The sequence below is a fragment of the Podarcis pityusensis genome, assembly GCF_964106645.2.
Source record: "Podarcis pityusensis genome assembly, chromosome: 16".
Taxonomy (NCBI): Eukaryota; Metazoa; Chordata; class Lepidosauria; order Squamata; family Lacertidae; genus Podarcis; species Podarcis pityusensis.
Genome location: NC_138041.1, coordinates 9,367,403 through 9,384,138, shown reverse-complemented (window position 1 = coordinate 9,384,138; position 16,736 = coordinate 9,367,403). Strand labels below are relative to the sequence as shown.

General features: G+C 51.4%; 1 protein-coding gene across 7 annotated transcripts in view; it reads right to left on the bottom strand.

The window, feature by feature from the left end:
- Positions 1-425: 425 nt before the first annotated feature.
- The window catches only part of ZBTB7B (zinc finger and BTB domain containing 7B), a 55,312-nt gene continuing 39,001 nt past the window's right edge, over positions 426-16,736 (bottom strand). For 6 of the 7 annotated variants that reach the window (XM_080984672.1, XM_080984674.1, XM_080984673.1 and 3 more), the window contains exons 2-3: positions 5,635-6,625; positions 426-2,936 (exon numbers count right to left, since the gene is read on the bottom strand). In XM_080984672.1, the coding sequence (XP_080840798.1) occupies positions 2,450-2,936; positions 5,635-6,625 (1,478 nt within the window). In that variant the 3' untranslated portion in view covers positions 426-2,449. Of the gene's footprint in view, positions 2,937-5,634; positions 6,626-7,487; positions 9,751-16,736 lie in introns of those variants that run through there. The other variant, XM_080984677.1, reaches the window with a different exon arrangement.

The window sequence follows — 16,736 nt, the reverse complement described above, 5'->3', positions numbered from 1 at the left end:
TCCCCTTAGCAGAGGAAGGAAGAGTTTTGCTTGCAGCATATTTTCCAGTCCAGTGCAGGAATTTGTGTAAGACATGTGTATATACACACACACAGTGGGGTTTTTTTCTGGGGGAACGTAGGGGTACGCATACATTTTGTGAATCTTTGTACTTTCATCCATTTACTGTATTTATTTTCCCCAATTTGAACTATAAAATGGTGACTTACTTGAGTCAAAATGAGAGTACCCCTAAACATTTTTTTAAAGAAAAAAACACGCACAATGTGTCAGCCGGCCTAGTGGCACCTCCTGGCACAGGTAATGTAAACCCTTGTGTCGCACGCAGCAGGTAAGGCAAGCCACCTCGCTCCACCTTTTCTGGGAGAATTTTTGTCCATGAAGGCAAGGCCCACCCCCCTACAGACACCAACGCAAGCCCAAAATTTCCCCTGCTTTCCTTTTTTATTGTCAAGCAGCCTCAACGGACACCGGGAATACCAGCACATTAATAATAATTAAAAAAACAACAACACCAAATGAAATGGCGGGGAGGTGAACACCCCATCCATCCTTCTTTTCCACATACCCACCCCCACAGCCATCCAGGAAAATATGCACATTTTTGCTAGCGTTCCCAGAGAAAGGCAATGAGGAGGGTGGTATTTTCATTCATCTCCAGCTGTCCCCCCACCCCACCCCATCACCAAATCGCTGCTGCAGGAAAAGTCTAAGAGGAGGGGGGTCTTCAAGACAGGGAAGACAGGGTGAGGTGTAGCTGAGGTATTGCAGGGTAAGGTGGAACAAGCGCGGGTTTTTTGCACTTCAAGTAGCTAGAAATTCAAGTTTAAACATACAGGCACTTTTTTTAAAAAAGTCAGGGAAGATGACATGGGGCTCTCACCAGACCTGCCCTCCCTCTTTTCACCCGACGGGAGGCTCCCCCAAAAAACACCTGCGGGGAGGGTGGGGGGAATTGGGACAGGGTTGGGGGGAAGGGAAAGCAGAGTTTGGGGAGGGGGGAATAATATATTACATCATCTCTTAAATATAGATTAAACTCTGTGCTAATACTCTAGGGACGGACTTTTCCCTGCGCTCCCCAAACGCCGCCTCTCTCCAACCCAACCCACCGGCTGTTTTGCCCCCACCAGAGAGGTGGGGGGGGCCCTGGAAATCTAAGGAATGTGCAAATGGGGGTGAGGGGCAACAAGTTAGACCTGACCCCTAACCACCATTGAGGAGTGTGCCAGTCCCGAATCCTCCCCGTCCTCAAATCGCAGGCAAAAACCCTAGTGCAATGGTGGAGGAGGAAAATTAAAGTGGGGTGGGGGGTGTCAACACAACGGGGTCGTTGCCTTTTTGTGCAAAAGTCCACCTGACACCTGTTGCTGTGGAATGAAACTTATGTGGGGAGGGTTTTTATGGGGGGGGGGAGACCCCAAGTTGATGGTCCGTCCCCCGCCAAGTGCTAAAACCTATCTTCTTGCAAGGAGTTCTGGGTCTTGGTGTGGAAGAGCTATAGGAATGTGGGTCAGAAGCCTTGTTTTGGGGGCATCTTCCTACCCCAAACGAACAAGCTGGGGACGACGACGGGTTGCTGCTGGGACCAGCCCATTGCACTGTGCAAGGACACCACCAGGAAGCGTTGAGGGCCGAGCGGGGCTCTCTGTGCAAAAAAGGAGGTGCTGTCGATATAGGGTGCAGGCACCGGCCTTGGGTGGTGCGGAAAAAACACCCCCTGCTTTCCTTTCCCCACCATGCAAAGAAAAGGTTGTGGGCCTCCCACTCACCCCCCTCTCTCAAAAAGCAGCTGCCAGTCTCAGGGCCCGGAATAATAGAAAGATCTTCTTTTCTCTCTTCTGCCTCCTCAGAAATAAAATTCTCTGGAAAGCCAGAGGCAGGGATCAAACCCAGGAAACCTGGCACACTCCTCAAAAGCTCCTCAACCTGACATCCTCGCCTTAAGAAAAATAAATAAATCTAGTCATCCCCTCCTAGCCTCCCTAACATGGGGGTCAGAGCACCCCCCAAAAGTGCAGGGTCTGGGGGCCACCAACCACTCCCCCCTTCCCAAAGTTATATAAATCTCATGTTTTCTTAGGAGGAAAAAAAAATCAGGATTCCCTCCCACGCCACCCCCCCCAAATAGCACTACCCCTATTTAATTGCTTATTTCATTGATCCTGAGCATATGAACCCTCTCCCTTGCTTTTCTGCCCTCCCACCACCCCAACCCCACCTGCTTTGGTTCATAACTGCCCCGTACCCCTTTGAGGGGTCGCTAAAGGCACCAAATCAGTGCGCCAGGAAGGGGCGGGTCATAGTGCATCTCGTCTCCGTTGCCGCGGCAACAGAAAGGGTGGGGGAATAGTGCATCTCGGCCTGGACCACGGCCTAGTCCCCGGAGTCGCCGTGGCAACGGCCAAAGCAAAGAAGGCCTGAGGCCTAGTCTCGGGGAGGGGGGCCCCTACGCCGTTTCTGCCTCCGCCGCCGGCCCGTCGTCCGTCGCCATTCCCTCCTCGCGGCCTTCCTGCTCATCCTCGTCCTCGTCCTCCTCTTCTTTGATGTGAGGAGATAGGGCTTGCTGGGCGCGGGCCGGATCCCAGTAGCCGCGGGCGAGCGAGAGGCACTGCTCATCCGTCAGCCCGTTGGCCAAGTCGTGGTCGGCCAAGGGCGTCCCCGCGGCGGGCAAGGAGTTGGGCTCGGGATCGGGCCCACGGCGCCGGCGCCTGGTGCGCACCTCCAGGCAGTTCTGGCCCTTGAGGTGGCGCTGCAGGTGGTCGTCTTTGGCGAAGGCCTTGTGGCATAGGCAGCACTCGTAGGGACGGGCGCCCGTGTGGAGGTGCAGGTGGTTCTTCAGGTCGTAGCTGTGCAGGAAGCGGGCCGTGCAGTGCGGACACGAGTAGGGGCGCTCTCCCGTGTGCTTGCGCATGTGGATCTTCAGCTTGTCGTTCCTGCAAGGGGGAAAGGGGGGGAGACAGGAGATTTGCGTCAGCAAGAGCTGAGGGAAACCTATGCCCGCGGCCCAGCAGCATCTTCCTTGCTTGTGGGCAACCTCCGTTTCAAACAAGAGGGCAGCTAGTCCTTATGAAACGGAGAGGAACCCAGCGGACCACACAGAATTAAGGCTGGGCGATTTATTGTCCAAAACTGGTTTGAAGTCCACATTGTGATAGGTAAAGGTAAAGGTACCCCTGCCCGTACGGGCCAGTCGTGTCCGACTCTAGGGTTGTGCGCCCATCTCACTTAAGAGGCCGGGGGCCAGCGCTGTCCGGAGACACTTCCGGGTCACGTGGCCAGCGTGACAAAGCTGCTGGCCCCCGCGCAGCACACGGAAACGCCGTTTACCTTCTTGCTATAAAGCGGTACCTATTTATCTACTTGTACTTAGGGGTGCTTTCAAACTGCTAGGTGGGCAGGAGCTGGGACTGAACGACGGGAGCTCACCTCGCCGCGGGGATTCGAACCGCCGACCATACGATCGGCAAGCCCTAGGCACTGTGGTTTTACCCACAGCGCCACCCGCGTCCCTCTACATTGTGATACTGTTTCATAATTTTTGACCTGGCAATATATCAGACCCTATTTTCCAGGGACAGTCCCGGATTTACAAGAAACCATCCTGGTTTCTGATTTGATTCCAGAACATCCTGCTTTTCCTTAGGAAGTCCCTATTTTCACTGGAGAAATGTTAAAAGAGGATATGGAGTTATCCAACCCCCGGGCCATGTAAAAGCAGACCTGTATAGTTTAAAAACGTTTAATGTTTTATTATGTTTTCATATATGTTGCCCAGAGTGGTTGGAGCATCATAGTCAGATGGGTGGGGTATAAATAGTAAGTACAGTGGTACCTCGGGTTACATACGCTTCAGGTTACAGACTCCGCTAACCCAGAAATAGTGCTTCAGGTTAAGAACTTTGCTTCAGGATGAGAACAGAAATTGTGCTCCAGCAGCGGGAGACCCCATTAGCTACAGTGGTGCTTCAGATTAAGAACAGTTTCAGGTTAAGAACGGACCTCCGGAACGAATTAAGTACTTAACCCGAGGTACCACTGTAGTAATAATAATAATAATAATAATAATAATAATAATAACAATAATAAATCCCTATTTTCATCAGAGAAATGTTGAAGGATATGATATATTGCAAATCGTGATTTGTGTGTCTGTGCACTATGCAAAAATCACAGTGCCTGAGCATTCGCCTTGCTAGCAGGGGCTGGTGGCAAATGGGGTACAAAAATAGGCAAATGGGGTACAAAAAAGGCCCCCCCACCCGCAGTAATTGCTCAGTTAGATAAATGCAGAATGGCCTCTAGAGGGAGCTCTAGGAAAGGAGAAGCCTCTTTGAAGTTTGGCTATAGGCAGGCTCCCTTGACTGCTACAGATGGAACAGTCCTCACTGCCTGTCTCTTCACCTGTCTCTTCGCTGCTGACAGTTCTAGCAGAGGGAGCACCACTTTGTACAGGATTAAAAGGTACTGTTTATTTTAAACTTCTGTCCCCCCTTCTGCACAGCTCGGGGCGGGGGAAACCAAGTAAGACATCTGGGTCGTGGGTTTGAGCCCCATGTTGTGCAAAATTATTCCAGCACTGTAGGGAATTGGACCAGATATCCCTCGTGGCCGCTTCCAACTCTACAGATTCTATAATTATAATAAAACCAAGCCAGCATGGCTTAAAAAAACACTGGGCTGGATTCAGTAGAAGCCTGAGTCACTTAAGCCCACCAATTTCAATGGGTCTTCTCGGAGGGTGACCAATGGCCCGTTTACAAACAAAAAGGAAGGAAGCTGGGGCCAGCTTTTCAGCAGAAATGGGAGTGATAAGGTTTTGCCTAGGTCCCATCTGCACTAGCCATTTAAAGCACTATGATACCACTTTAAACAGCTGTGGCTTCCCCCAAAGAATCATGGGAAGTGTAGTTTGCTAGGAGTGCTGAGAGATCTTAGAATCATAGAATTGCAGAGTTGGAAGGGACCATGTTGCCAAGGAGGAGCTGAATAATCAGCCTTTTTCACGTAGTCTGGAGATTTGCTTCCCATGCAACTGGGATACTGGGAAACATAAGAACGTAAGAACAGCTTGCTGAACCAGACCCCGAAATGCAGGAGTCTCTTGCCCAACGTGAGATTAAGAGTCTCATGCTATACCAACGGAGCTGTTAGGGACACACACCCGTTCCTCCCCCTGAGTGGTTTAACAACCAATCCCCTTTTCCCGGGAAATTTGGAATGTCTGGATGGAGAGGTGTAGGTTGTGCGCATATAAAAATAAACCTTGGATGTAGCCTCCCGAACAAAGATCCAGAGTCGCATCCATTAACTCCACCCGCTCAATGCCTCTCGCTGTATCTACCCATGGGCATGCCAGCCCCCAGAAGGTTCCCTGCAAAGCAATGGGGCCTTCGGACAAAAGAGCCCCCTTCCCCTCTGATCTAGAACCTTTTCCTCCTCCTTTGCAAGGAGCTGTGTTTTCAACAACATGGCCAACATCAAAAGAAGGAAGTTGTGGTATTTTCACACACCCCTACACTCCCATGTGGTACAGTCTGTTCTCTCGCACCTGCCTCGTCCTGCTGCTGGCATCAAGCCAGGCCGCAGTGGGCAGAGTGAGCCAGTTTCGAAAGAAAGGGGGGAAAGGCTCACCGCGTGAAGCGGACCCCGCAGACCTCGCAGGCGAAGGGCTTCTCCCCGGTGTGGGTGCGCATGTGGCGAGGCAGCTTGCCTGCACCGTGGATGACCTTGTGGCAGACGGGGCACTCCTGGGGCATCTGCGAGCGCCGCTTGCGCACCAGCTTGTCCGGGGGGTCCAGGCCCAGGGACGGCCCTTCCGGGTTGAGGGCCCGCATGTAGGACATGATGTCGTGTTCGGTGGGCTCTTCGTCCGAGCCCAGGTCTTCCGGCGAGAGGCCGGGGGTGTACGGGTACGGGAAGGCGCGAGAGGGCGCCAGCACCTCGTCCTCGTGGGGGTGTGTGAGGACTGGTGCTGGAGAGGCCTGACTGGGGGGGCTCGGCCGCTCCTGCGTCCCCGTCGACGAGGGGGACGGCGAGGGCGACAACTCGCCGAGGTGGTTGTTGAGGCGGGAGCCCTTGGCCTGCAGGAATTTGCGGATCTTCTTGCTGCGGCGGGGGGCCGGGTAGACGGGTGGCTCGGGCAGGTCGCCCTCAGCGTTGGGAAGGGTGGCAAAGGCCTCCAGGTAGCGGTGGGCGCGCTCGCGGGCGGCGTCATCGGGGACGGGCGCTTCCAAGCCGTTTCCCTGCAGGATCTCGACGCAGGCCTTGATGACGCAGGGGATCTCAAGGAGCCGGGCGGCTCGCAGCACCTCTGCCAGGCTGCCCGTGCTGATGGTCAGGGTGGCAGTGTAGGCAAAGTCCAGCAGGGCGCCCAGCGCCTCGGCCCCCACGAAATCCAGCTCGCAGACACCCATGCCGGGCCCCGCGAAGAGCCGCCGGAAGTAGCGGCTGGAGGCTGCCAGCACGGCCCGGTGGGTCCGGTACTCCGATCCCTGGGCCCGCAAGGTCACGTCGCAGAGAACCCCCCTCCGGCGCTGCTCGTTGAGGCTGCCCAGCAGGTCGCTGCTGTGTTCTGGGAAAGGGATCCCAATCAAGTCGTCTTCAGGGCTTCCCATTGCCTCACCTGCAAGAACAGGGGGGAAAGAGCAGGGATGTTAGCACCAGCCAATACAGGCAGCATTTAGGTTTTGTATTTAAAAGCCATTCAAAGCAAGGTGTTTGGGGACAGACAATCATTTATTTTGAGAAGTTTTGATCAATTAATCCTTCAAGATGCAATCAATTCCTTAAACTCGCAATCATTTACTAAGGCTAACAGAGGGTTGCGTTAGTCCTGTTTATATGCTGCTCTGCTCCATCCCATTATTTCCCTTGTTAATTTCGGAAAGTTTATTCTAATAGCCCTTAGCAGATCTTTTTTTGCGTCCTCGCATTGCCCACTGAACCAGCCTCGCTGATTTCCCTGTGTGCAGTTAGTGGCATTGGGCTTGGTTAAATAGGGTCTGAAGAGTGTGCTAATTTGTAGAAAATCCGAAACTGGGTCTGCTGAGGTGTTTATGAGGCGATGTTGCAGGTTCCTCATTAAATCACTCGCCAAGATCCTATGTATTTCGTCATTCAACATCAGAGACTATTTCACTCTTGATCTGCCCAAAGATTCACCAACTGCACACATTGTCTCTGTAGGAAACTGACAATCCAGGAAAGGAGCTAAAGAAACTAAAAGCGGGAAATGATCGCTTTCAGTTCTTACCATTTATACATTTCTTGCATTTAAACCCCACCATTTCCCCCAGGTGGTATACATGGTTCTCCTCCTCAAACTGATCCCCAAAATAACCCAGTGAGATAGGTTAGGCTGAACAGCAGTGGCTGGGCTTAGGTCACCCACAGTGAGCTTTGTGGCCAAGAGGGAGGGCCGCGACAGCTGCACCTCCAAGATGGAGGCGAGGTTTGAAGAAAGGCCTTCTTAGTGCAGGACTCACCTTTCCCGCCTGCCTCCCCTCCAAGCCTAAATCAAAAAGGGGTTGTGTTTTGCTCGCTTTCCTCTTCCTTCCCCATGCCTTTTCCTTTCGTGCCATGTCTTTCAGAGCGCAAGCATTGCAGTTGTCGTTTTCTTAACTGATCTTACGTAAGCTGCTCTTAGAACCTTTATCACAGAATCACGGAATAGCAGAAGGGATCTCCAGGGTCATCTAGACCAACCCCCTGCAATGCAGGAATTTTTTGGCCCGACACGGGACTCGAACCCACCACCCTAAGATTAAGAGTCTTACGTTCTCTACTGAATGGGGGAGGAGAGAGAAGACAACGTAGAAGCTTCAATTAAATAAAGCAATAAAACCCAGGCCTCCTTCAGGGAAGATGGCAGATGTACGTGAAGAAACTCAGAAAAGAACAGACACACACGGAAAGGAAGTGTGCAGACTCTGAGAGAGCACAGCACTGACTTCTTCTCAGAGCGGGAGGAAGTCCCTCGCCCCCAGACGGTGCAAAGGAGATCAGGGGCCTGATAGAGACAGGGTTAGAAGCAGATTCCTAGGAAAGATAGGGCAGTTCCCTCCTGCCGCCCACGACCCATGGCATTTGAGAGCCTCAAACCCTCCACTCTCGGGGCGCCCGAAGAGAGACAGAGAAGACCCAGAGCGAAAGCTGCAGGGGGAAGGAGGGGGAGAGGGCTCAGGCGGCCCTTAAGGCCTGTGTGTCTGGCCCCCGGAACTCTCTCCCTAGGCCACGCCCCTCACGGACCCTGCCTTCACACCCTTGCTGGCTGGGATGCAACCTTGGACTCCCATCATGCCTCGGGCTGCCCTGGATTTAGGCAAGAGAGAGAGAGAGAGGAACGTGGTGGGTGGGAAGCAGCCCATACCCTCCAACAATCTGAAGGCAAAATCCAGGACTCCATCTTCCCAGACGTACTATCTTCCCGTTTTTTGACCTGGAAACTACAACTAATCCAGAATGCGGCAGCTAGACTGGTGACCAGGAGCGGCCGCTGAGACCATATAACACCGGTCCTGAAAGACCACACTTGCTCCCAGTATGTTTCCGAGCACAATTCAAAGTGTTGGTGCTGACCTTTCAAGCCCTAAACGGCCTCGGTCCTGTATATCTGAAGGAGCTTCTCCATCCCAATTGTTCTGCCCGGACACTGAGGTCCAGCGCTGAGGGCCTTCTGGCGGTTCCCTCATTGCGAGAAGCAAAGCTACAAGGAACCAGGCAGAGGGCCTTCTCGGTAGTGGCACCCACCCTGTAGCACGCCCTCCCACCAGATGTCAAAGAGAAAACTAACTACCAAACTTTTAGAAGACATCTGAAGGCAGCCCTCTTTAGGGAAGCTTTTAATGTTTAATAGGTTATTGTATTTTAGTGTTTTGTTGGAAGCCGCCCAGAGTGGCTGGGGAAACCCAGCCACATGGGTGGGGTATAAATAATAAATTATTATTATTATTATTTATCGAGAGAGCATGGCCGTCATTTTGGTTGCTGTGCCCTCGCACAATTTCGTGCCACGCTTTCCCTCCACAAAACAGCGCTTTTTCTCCAGGCAAATCTCATCTGTTGCTCTTTCCGGGTGTTTTACCTCTGGCCCCGCCCACCGCTGGCATGTGCCCCCCCCCACAAAGGGAATGTGGCCCTCAGCATAGCCTCTTCAGCCAAGCCGTTCCCTAGACCGGCTTCCTGGCCTCCAGAGGTTGTGAATGACAGCTCCCAACCTCTGGAGGGCATTGGCTGCCCTAGATGTTCCTAACAAGGCTGCGTGGCACTTCCCAGGTAGAAATTCCGATTGCATGTTGTATGTGCTTAGGAGCACTGCCATTTCTATGAGCCAGAGTACAGATCAGGGGTAGGCCGTGCTGGAATCATTTCATATGGGATCCCTGATAGGTTGGGACACGGTCCAGGACAGGAGAGGGGGGCCTGTGGCCCTCCAGAAGTTGCTGGACTACAACTCCCATCATTCCCTGAACCTGTAGTCATGCTGACTGGGGCCTGACAGGAGTCTAGAAACTTCCAGTAGAACTATAAAGATCCTTAGTGCTGTAGGTGAGGTCCCAGGTGCAGTTCCCCAGGAAAGGGGGAACATTTCGATCCAGTTCACATTTTAAGGCAGTGGCGCTGTGGGTTAAACCACAGAGCCTAGGACTTGCCGATCAGAAGGTCGGCGGTTCGAATCCCTGCGAAGGGGTGAGCTCCTGTTGCTCAGTCCCTGCTCCTGCCAACCTAGCAGTTCGAAAGCACGTCCAAGTGCAAGTCGATAAAGAGGTACCGCTCCGGCGGGAAGGTAAACGGCGTTTCCGTGCGCTGCTCTGGTTTGCCAGAAGCGGCTTAGTCATGCTGGCCACATGACCCGGAAGCTGTACGCCGGCTCCTTCGGCCAATAAAGCGAGATGAGCGCTGCAACCCCAGAGTCGGCCATGACTGGACCTAATGGTCAGGGGTCCCTTTACCTTTACCTAATTTTTGCAATTTCCAAAATGATGCGAGAACTGAAACACAGCCCGCCTTTGAAATTTGCACTCTTCTGAATTTTATGATGCAGTTTCTCCAGCATATTCTAGGCCATGGCCTTCTTCAGCTTTGGCTCCTCCCCAAGCTGATGTTGGACTACAACTCCCATTGTCCACAGCCAGCTCAGGCAGTGGTCAAGGATGATGGGAGTTGTAGTCCAACAACTTCTGGGGCATGGGAAAGGATGATGGTGCAAACACTGTTGAGGGTACTTTTACTGCATGTATTTGTGAAAACACCCTACCCAGACATGCATTATATTAGGGGGAAACACTCTGCAAAGAAAATGTGCCTCTCTGGCAAACTGCGTACGAAAAATGGGTACAGTAGGAAAAATTCACACTGAACGAATTTTCATTTTCTGGGGAAAACAAAAAATCAAACAGTGGTAGAAATGAGAAACTGGAATGAAAAGGTTAGCTCGCCCCCTACCCAATACTATTTAAAAGAAGTCAGTTTTTAAGAGAGAGCCAGTAGTGGCGAGAGCATCAGACTAGGACCCGGGTTCGAATTCCAACTTGTTGGAACTAGGACCCGGGAGGGACCCGGGTTCGAATTTCACGAAGCTCACTGGGTGCTCTTCAGAGCCAGTCACTGCTTCACAGCCTAAACTGCCTTGCATGGTTGTTGTGGGAAGTGGGGGGGGGGGAGCAACGTATGCTACCTTAGGCTGCTTGGATAAAAACGTGCTATACAAAGGAAAGTAAAATAATCCTAAACTCCCTCCGGCACCCTCTAATAATGTTCCCCCTGCTGTATCCTGTTCTCCCAGATAACCTGGGTGCCAGCTGGGCAAAGATGGTGGGGTATGGGGGGGGGAGAGAGAGAGAGAGAGACTCGTCGTCGTGCCTCGCCTTGTTCTCGGAAGTCGGAACGGGGCTGCCTTGTGGCCGCTCCCTGCCCGCTTTGGGTGCCAGCCAGCTGGGCTGTGTGTTTGCCTTCGACGGGGCAGGGGTGGGTGGGAAGGGGACGGGCTCCAAGCAGGGGCAGCCGCTCCCCTCTCTGCCAAGCAGGCTCAACCGGCCGGGCAAGGGGATGGGCAGGCGGGCAGGCTGGCTCTGCGGGGAGGAGGAGGAGAGCGGCGGTGGGAAGGCTTGGAGGGTGGGGGGGACGACGGATAGGGACCTGCCAGGCAGGCGTGGTTTTTCTTCCTGGAGGAGCACTCTGACCCAGGAGCTGGGCGCGGTCCGCGTCATGGCAACGCCCGGGGGGATGCCAGCTCAGCCAGAACTTTGCCAGCCCCTGCCTGGCATGGAGGAGCGAGGGGAGAGAGAGAGAAAGAAAGAAAGAAAGAAAGAAAGAAAGAAAAAGAGAGAGAGAGGCTGGCTTTGATTGCCTTCCCTCAGGGAGGGGCGCAATGGGGCAAAATGCCCAGGACAGGCCTTGCTCGGTCTCCTCTCCGCGGTCTCTCCAAGTCCCAGCTAGCAGCCGCCCTGGCCCTCCCAGCGCCCCACTCCTTTCCCACACTGCACGCCCGGCCCTCTCCCCGCCCCCCAGCCCAAGCCTTGTGCTCCCATTCCTCGTGTCTAAGCGCCACTGCCTTTGCCCCCTTCCCCACAGGATGTCACGGTGTCGGGCAGACATTGACGCAATCTTCCCTGCACAGTGAATATTGCGTGTGTGTGAGAGAGAGAGAGAGAAAGAGCCTTTCCTGTTGAATTTCTGTCTGACAGCTCTAAAGGGCAGCAGAAGCTGAGCAGTCGCAGGTCACCTGCTGCACGCAGTGTCTGTGTGGCACTTCACCTGACGAGTTTCTGCCTGGCTGCTGTGAAAGAGGGCAGAAATTGAGCAGCAGGGATCAGGTGAGAGCTGTGTTTTTCCTGTTGGATTTCTGCCTGGCTGCTGTGCAGGAAAACAAACTGAGCAGCTGCACAGCCCTTCCCACTGCAGAGAAAGGTGACCAAACAGCACTTTGCCTGTGGAATTTCTGCCCGGCTGCTGCTGCTGCAAAACAGCAGGGGGAACAAAACAAGGCAGCAAGCCTCTGCTGAGAACACAGAAACCTCCGCTCTCGATTTCCCTCCCCTCCCAGGGCTGGGAATAGAACCCAGGAGTCCTGAGATTACCCACGAGGCCTTCTCCACCTGCCCCTGTGGGCACAGGTGGGAGGCAGAGGGACGGGCTGAGCTGCAATTAAGCCATCATGCCCCTCTGGGTTGACAAACCCTGACAAACGCCAATCAGATTAGGAGGGATTAGCAGGAGGAGCAATCGGCTGGGATTAGAGGTGGTGGTTATGGCACAGGCAGAAGCCATCAGGGTTCGGAAGGGAGCTGAGGGGAGACTGGCAGGGTCCAGACGCAATCAGCTATAAGGGCTTTGCGGGCAGAGGGCTCTAAAAACTGCACAGCGGGCAGAAATTCAACTGGTGCAGCCATTTCTGGGAAAGCTTCACCTGGTGCACTGCTGCCTGCTAGGCATTGAAAGCATGGAGCTTTTATCAGGAAAAGCAGAAGGAGGGCAGAACGCTGTATCCACGGCAGAGCCAGTGCAAAGTCAAATCCTCTATTCACCCCCAAAGTGTGACATTGGGTTGGCTCCCCTTGCTCTGCCTAACCTACCTCTCAGGGTTCTTGCAAAGACTGCCAGAGGGGAAGACCCTCCTTCTGAGCCCCCTGAGAGGACAAAAACAAGAACGCATCAGAAATGAGTGGTAGCAAAATCAGCAGCAACTAGGCCCCTGACAACCTTCGAAAACCTCCTCCTAACAACAAAGGGAAACGGTAAAGGGACGGTATCCGCAATATACAAAATACTACTCCAAAATCCCGCAAATCCCCTAGACGCAATCAAAAAACAATGGGAGAATGACATAGGCTATGAGATTAACCCCACTCAATGGACCAGAATGTGGTCTAAACCCCCCTTTAAATCCATATCAACGAAAAGAAAAGAACTCACACTGAAACTCACCTACAGGTGGTACCTAACACCAAGGAAACTAGCGCTAATACACCCAGGAACCTCACCAAAATGCTGGAGAGGGTGCACCTCCACAGGCACATACCTCCACATGTGGTGGGAGTGTCCCAAAATCCAACTATTCTGGACAACAGCCATACAAGAAATATGTAAAATAACTAAGCAAGTAATAGACATCACCCCAGAATTGGCCCTACTAAACATCTTCCAAGACAACAATGCCCATTTACACCACAAAGAACTCATAACCCACCTCCTCTCAGCAGCCAGAAACACCATAACCAGACACTGGAGAGACCTGTCAGGAGTAAGTATGGACCAATGGTACCAAATAGTATGGGAAACAGCCCTACTAGAAAAATTAACTAATAAACTGAAACTGACACGGGGACAAACAGAAGAAGACGCCTTCACCCCGGTATGGCTCCCCTTTATCACATACACAGCCCAACAGGACAATGACAATAATCTACCAACAGCATACAAATCAATATGGCTAACCTGATCCAAAACACCCACCCACCTCATTCACACACGAAAACAAAGATCACCACAGCCAATCACAAGCAAACAATCACACCCTAGGCCAACCCCAACCTCTCTCACCACCAAAGGAACACAAGTGAACAACACAAGCAACGCTGACCCCAAACTCTACATACATTAAACATAATAGAAACACCGCCACCCGACCCCACCCCTATCCATCTTCCCTCTCTCCACCCCCCCTTTCTTTTTTCTTTTTCTTTTTTTTCTTCTCCCCCAATGCCTCAACAAATGAAACGGATTTGTAAAAATGTTACATGAAGAAAAGAAAAAATACGAGGCACTACACTTCTGTAAAACAAGAAAATCCTTAATAAAATATTTTTTAAAAAGAAAAAAAAGAAATGAGTGGTAGCATTTGGGACTTTTTAGTTTAACTGCAGCGGTGTTAATCTACGGAACTCCCTGCCACAGGAGGCAGAGGTGGCCACCAAATTGGATGGCTTTAAAAGAGGATTAGACAAATTCATGGGGGGGGGGGAGGGCTATTGCTGGCTTCTAGAGGGCGACAGGTTCCTCACACCGGTACGTAAATAAATGCATGTTCAGTACCCAGAATCCCCTCTACAAGTATTGTATAGTCAGGGTGAGCACAACCCACTTTTATCGCCTGCACATCCATACATGCTACGGAGAGTGCCTTTGAGCATGTCAAGAGCGTCACCACGCTGCAGAAACCACAGGCAACATGCCCGGTGTTGTTTGAGATAAGAAAACGGGGCAGCTTTGAGGTGCAACACTGGGGGTCCCCAAAGTTTTGAGGGGAAGGGACATAGAGAGAAGTGGGAGGAACTGCAAAACACCCATTTGAAAGGAACACCCCCGAGCAAAAGTCAAAATGCCCACGCCCAGCCCAAAACAAATAGAAAGCAGGCACACCTATACAATCCCCAACCAGTCAGTGTAGACAAAGGCAAGGTATAAGTCTATGTTCCCCTATGTTGCCAAGGAAGAATCATTCCCATAATACCATGAATGTCATAGCCTGAATGACCTACTAAACTGCATCATCTATGACCCAAACTCACCATCTGCTTAATATTTCACAGAGAAAAAAACATGGGGACAATTGTGCAATACCCTGATTCTCCCATTATTATATTTTGCCCCATGTCCCCTTCACACTGTTCCCATAATGTGGTTCGGAGAGCAGCGCATCTCCAATTCAACCCCCATCATCTCCCAGGAGAGCTGTTCCCATAGATCGGAGCTCAGCAACCTTTTTCAGCCGTGGGCCAGTCCCTCAGACCATGTGGGGGGCCGGACTATATTTTTTTGGGGGGGAAATTGAACGAATTCCTATGCCCCACCAATAACCCAGAGATGCATTTTAAATAAAAGCACACATTCTACTCATGTAAAAACACACTGATTCCCGGACCGTCTGTGGGCCGGATTCAGAAGGCGATTGGGCCGCATCCGGCCCCCGGGCCTTAGGTTGCCTACCCCTGCCATAGATTATCATGAGGACTAGAATTTTATGTGTTTCAGCGAACGCCAGAGCTCCTGGGAGGCGGGATTGATTCTTAAAGCACTCTGGGAACTGTAGTTCTGGGAGGAGAATGGGGACCTAACAGCACCCGTAACAAACTACAGCTCCCAGGATTCTTTGGGGGAAGCCATGACTGTTTAAAGCGGCGTCATAGTGCTTTTAACTTATGGTGTGACTGTGGCCTCAGTGGACAACAGATGCAGCTTCTGTAACAACGTTGAGGCGGAGTCTATTTTGCATGTCCTTCTCTATTATAGCTTTTATGAAGAGGTGAGGAAAGGTTTAATATATCCCATAATACAGTCCCTCCCTGGTCCCTCCTCCGAGCTGCAGGGTTCCTATAAGTCAACCATTGATCAGGAAGCAAAGGTTTTGGGCACAGCTATCCTTAATAGACTTCTTAGGACTGACTGAAAATATTGCCTGAGTGTCTAGTATTTTAATTCTGATTTTCAGTTGCATTTATATGCATTCAGTTGTTATAAAATGTTGACTGCTGATAAAGTAAACTTCACTTTCAATAAGATTTCTGTTTGGCGAATTTGGCACGCCAAAATCTTCATCCAGATGTTCTGGACAATATCTCCCATCAATGTCAATGGTCAGGGATGATGGGAGTTGTAGTCCATCTGCACCTGGAGGATGCGAGGTTTAGGAAATGCTGCTCTGGAAATGCATTTGTGTCTTAAGAGGCAGTGTTGTATAGTGGTTAGAGAGCTAGAAGATCCGGGTTCGAATCCCCACTCAGCCACTAGGCTCACTGGTTGACCTTGAGCCAGTCAATGCCCTCTCTCAGCCTAGTCTACCTTACAGGGTTGGTGAGATAACAGAAAGGGCAGGGTGCAGAATAATGTACGTAGGGGCCCTTTAAAAGGTTAGGGCAGGGTACACATTTAACAACCCAAATAATGTAAATAAAAATTGCCCAAATGCAGGAATATCCAGCTCAGTTCCAAATAGCCTGGTTGACAGAGGTTTGGGGTAATTTATTCCGGTTTAACTGTGCATTTGAGGCAAGATTTAAAGATAAATCAGAACTGCAGTGTATTTATTTTTAAAATAACATGCCCTTTTGCAGCTCGCTGGCAGAGACAAAATGGAAATGGAAACTAGAGAATGTGGAGATGTTGTGTTCAGATGTTTTTGCCCAAGTTGTTCTGGATTCATTGCTAATAATAGTAGTAGTAGCAGTAGCAGTAGCAGTCCAGACTGGAAGGCTGTGGAACGTGAGGAATCGAGAACTAGGCTTTCAAAGATGAAGGAACAAGCCAGTATCTAAAAGGTGTAAAAACCAGAGGAATAAAGCTTGTCTCAGAAACAATCTTAAAATGATGGTCCAGGTTAGTCATCACAGCCACTCAGAGCATTGCTGATTCCATTTCACAGGTGGGGAAAACTGAGTCTGAACAAGTCCACTTATTCCTTGGGTGAGCAGGCATTCAGTTCAGGCTCTCGTCATTCAAAATGAGAATTCTTATCACCACACATTCTGATATTTCTTTGCCTTGTTTTAAATGAGAAGTCCTTGGGCCCCAAACCTGCAATGCCAGCAAGGCATCGGTGCCAAGAGAAAGGCACTCTGTGCATGCTCGCTGGCATTCTAGCCTTACACATCCATCCCAAAAAGATCATGAACTAATCTAAAAGGCGGTGCGTCGTGCCGCCTTGCCCCACTCCAAACAATAAACTCCAGCTACCTGCTGTGCTCGAATCATTTCCCCAACTATGGCAGAGAGTTTACACACCAAGATCTGATACAGCA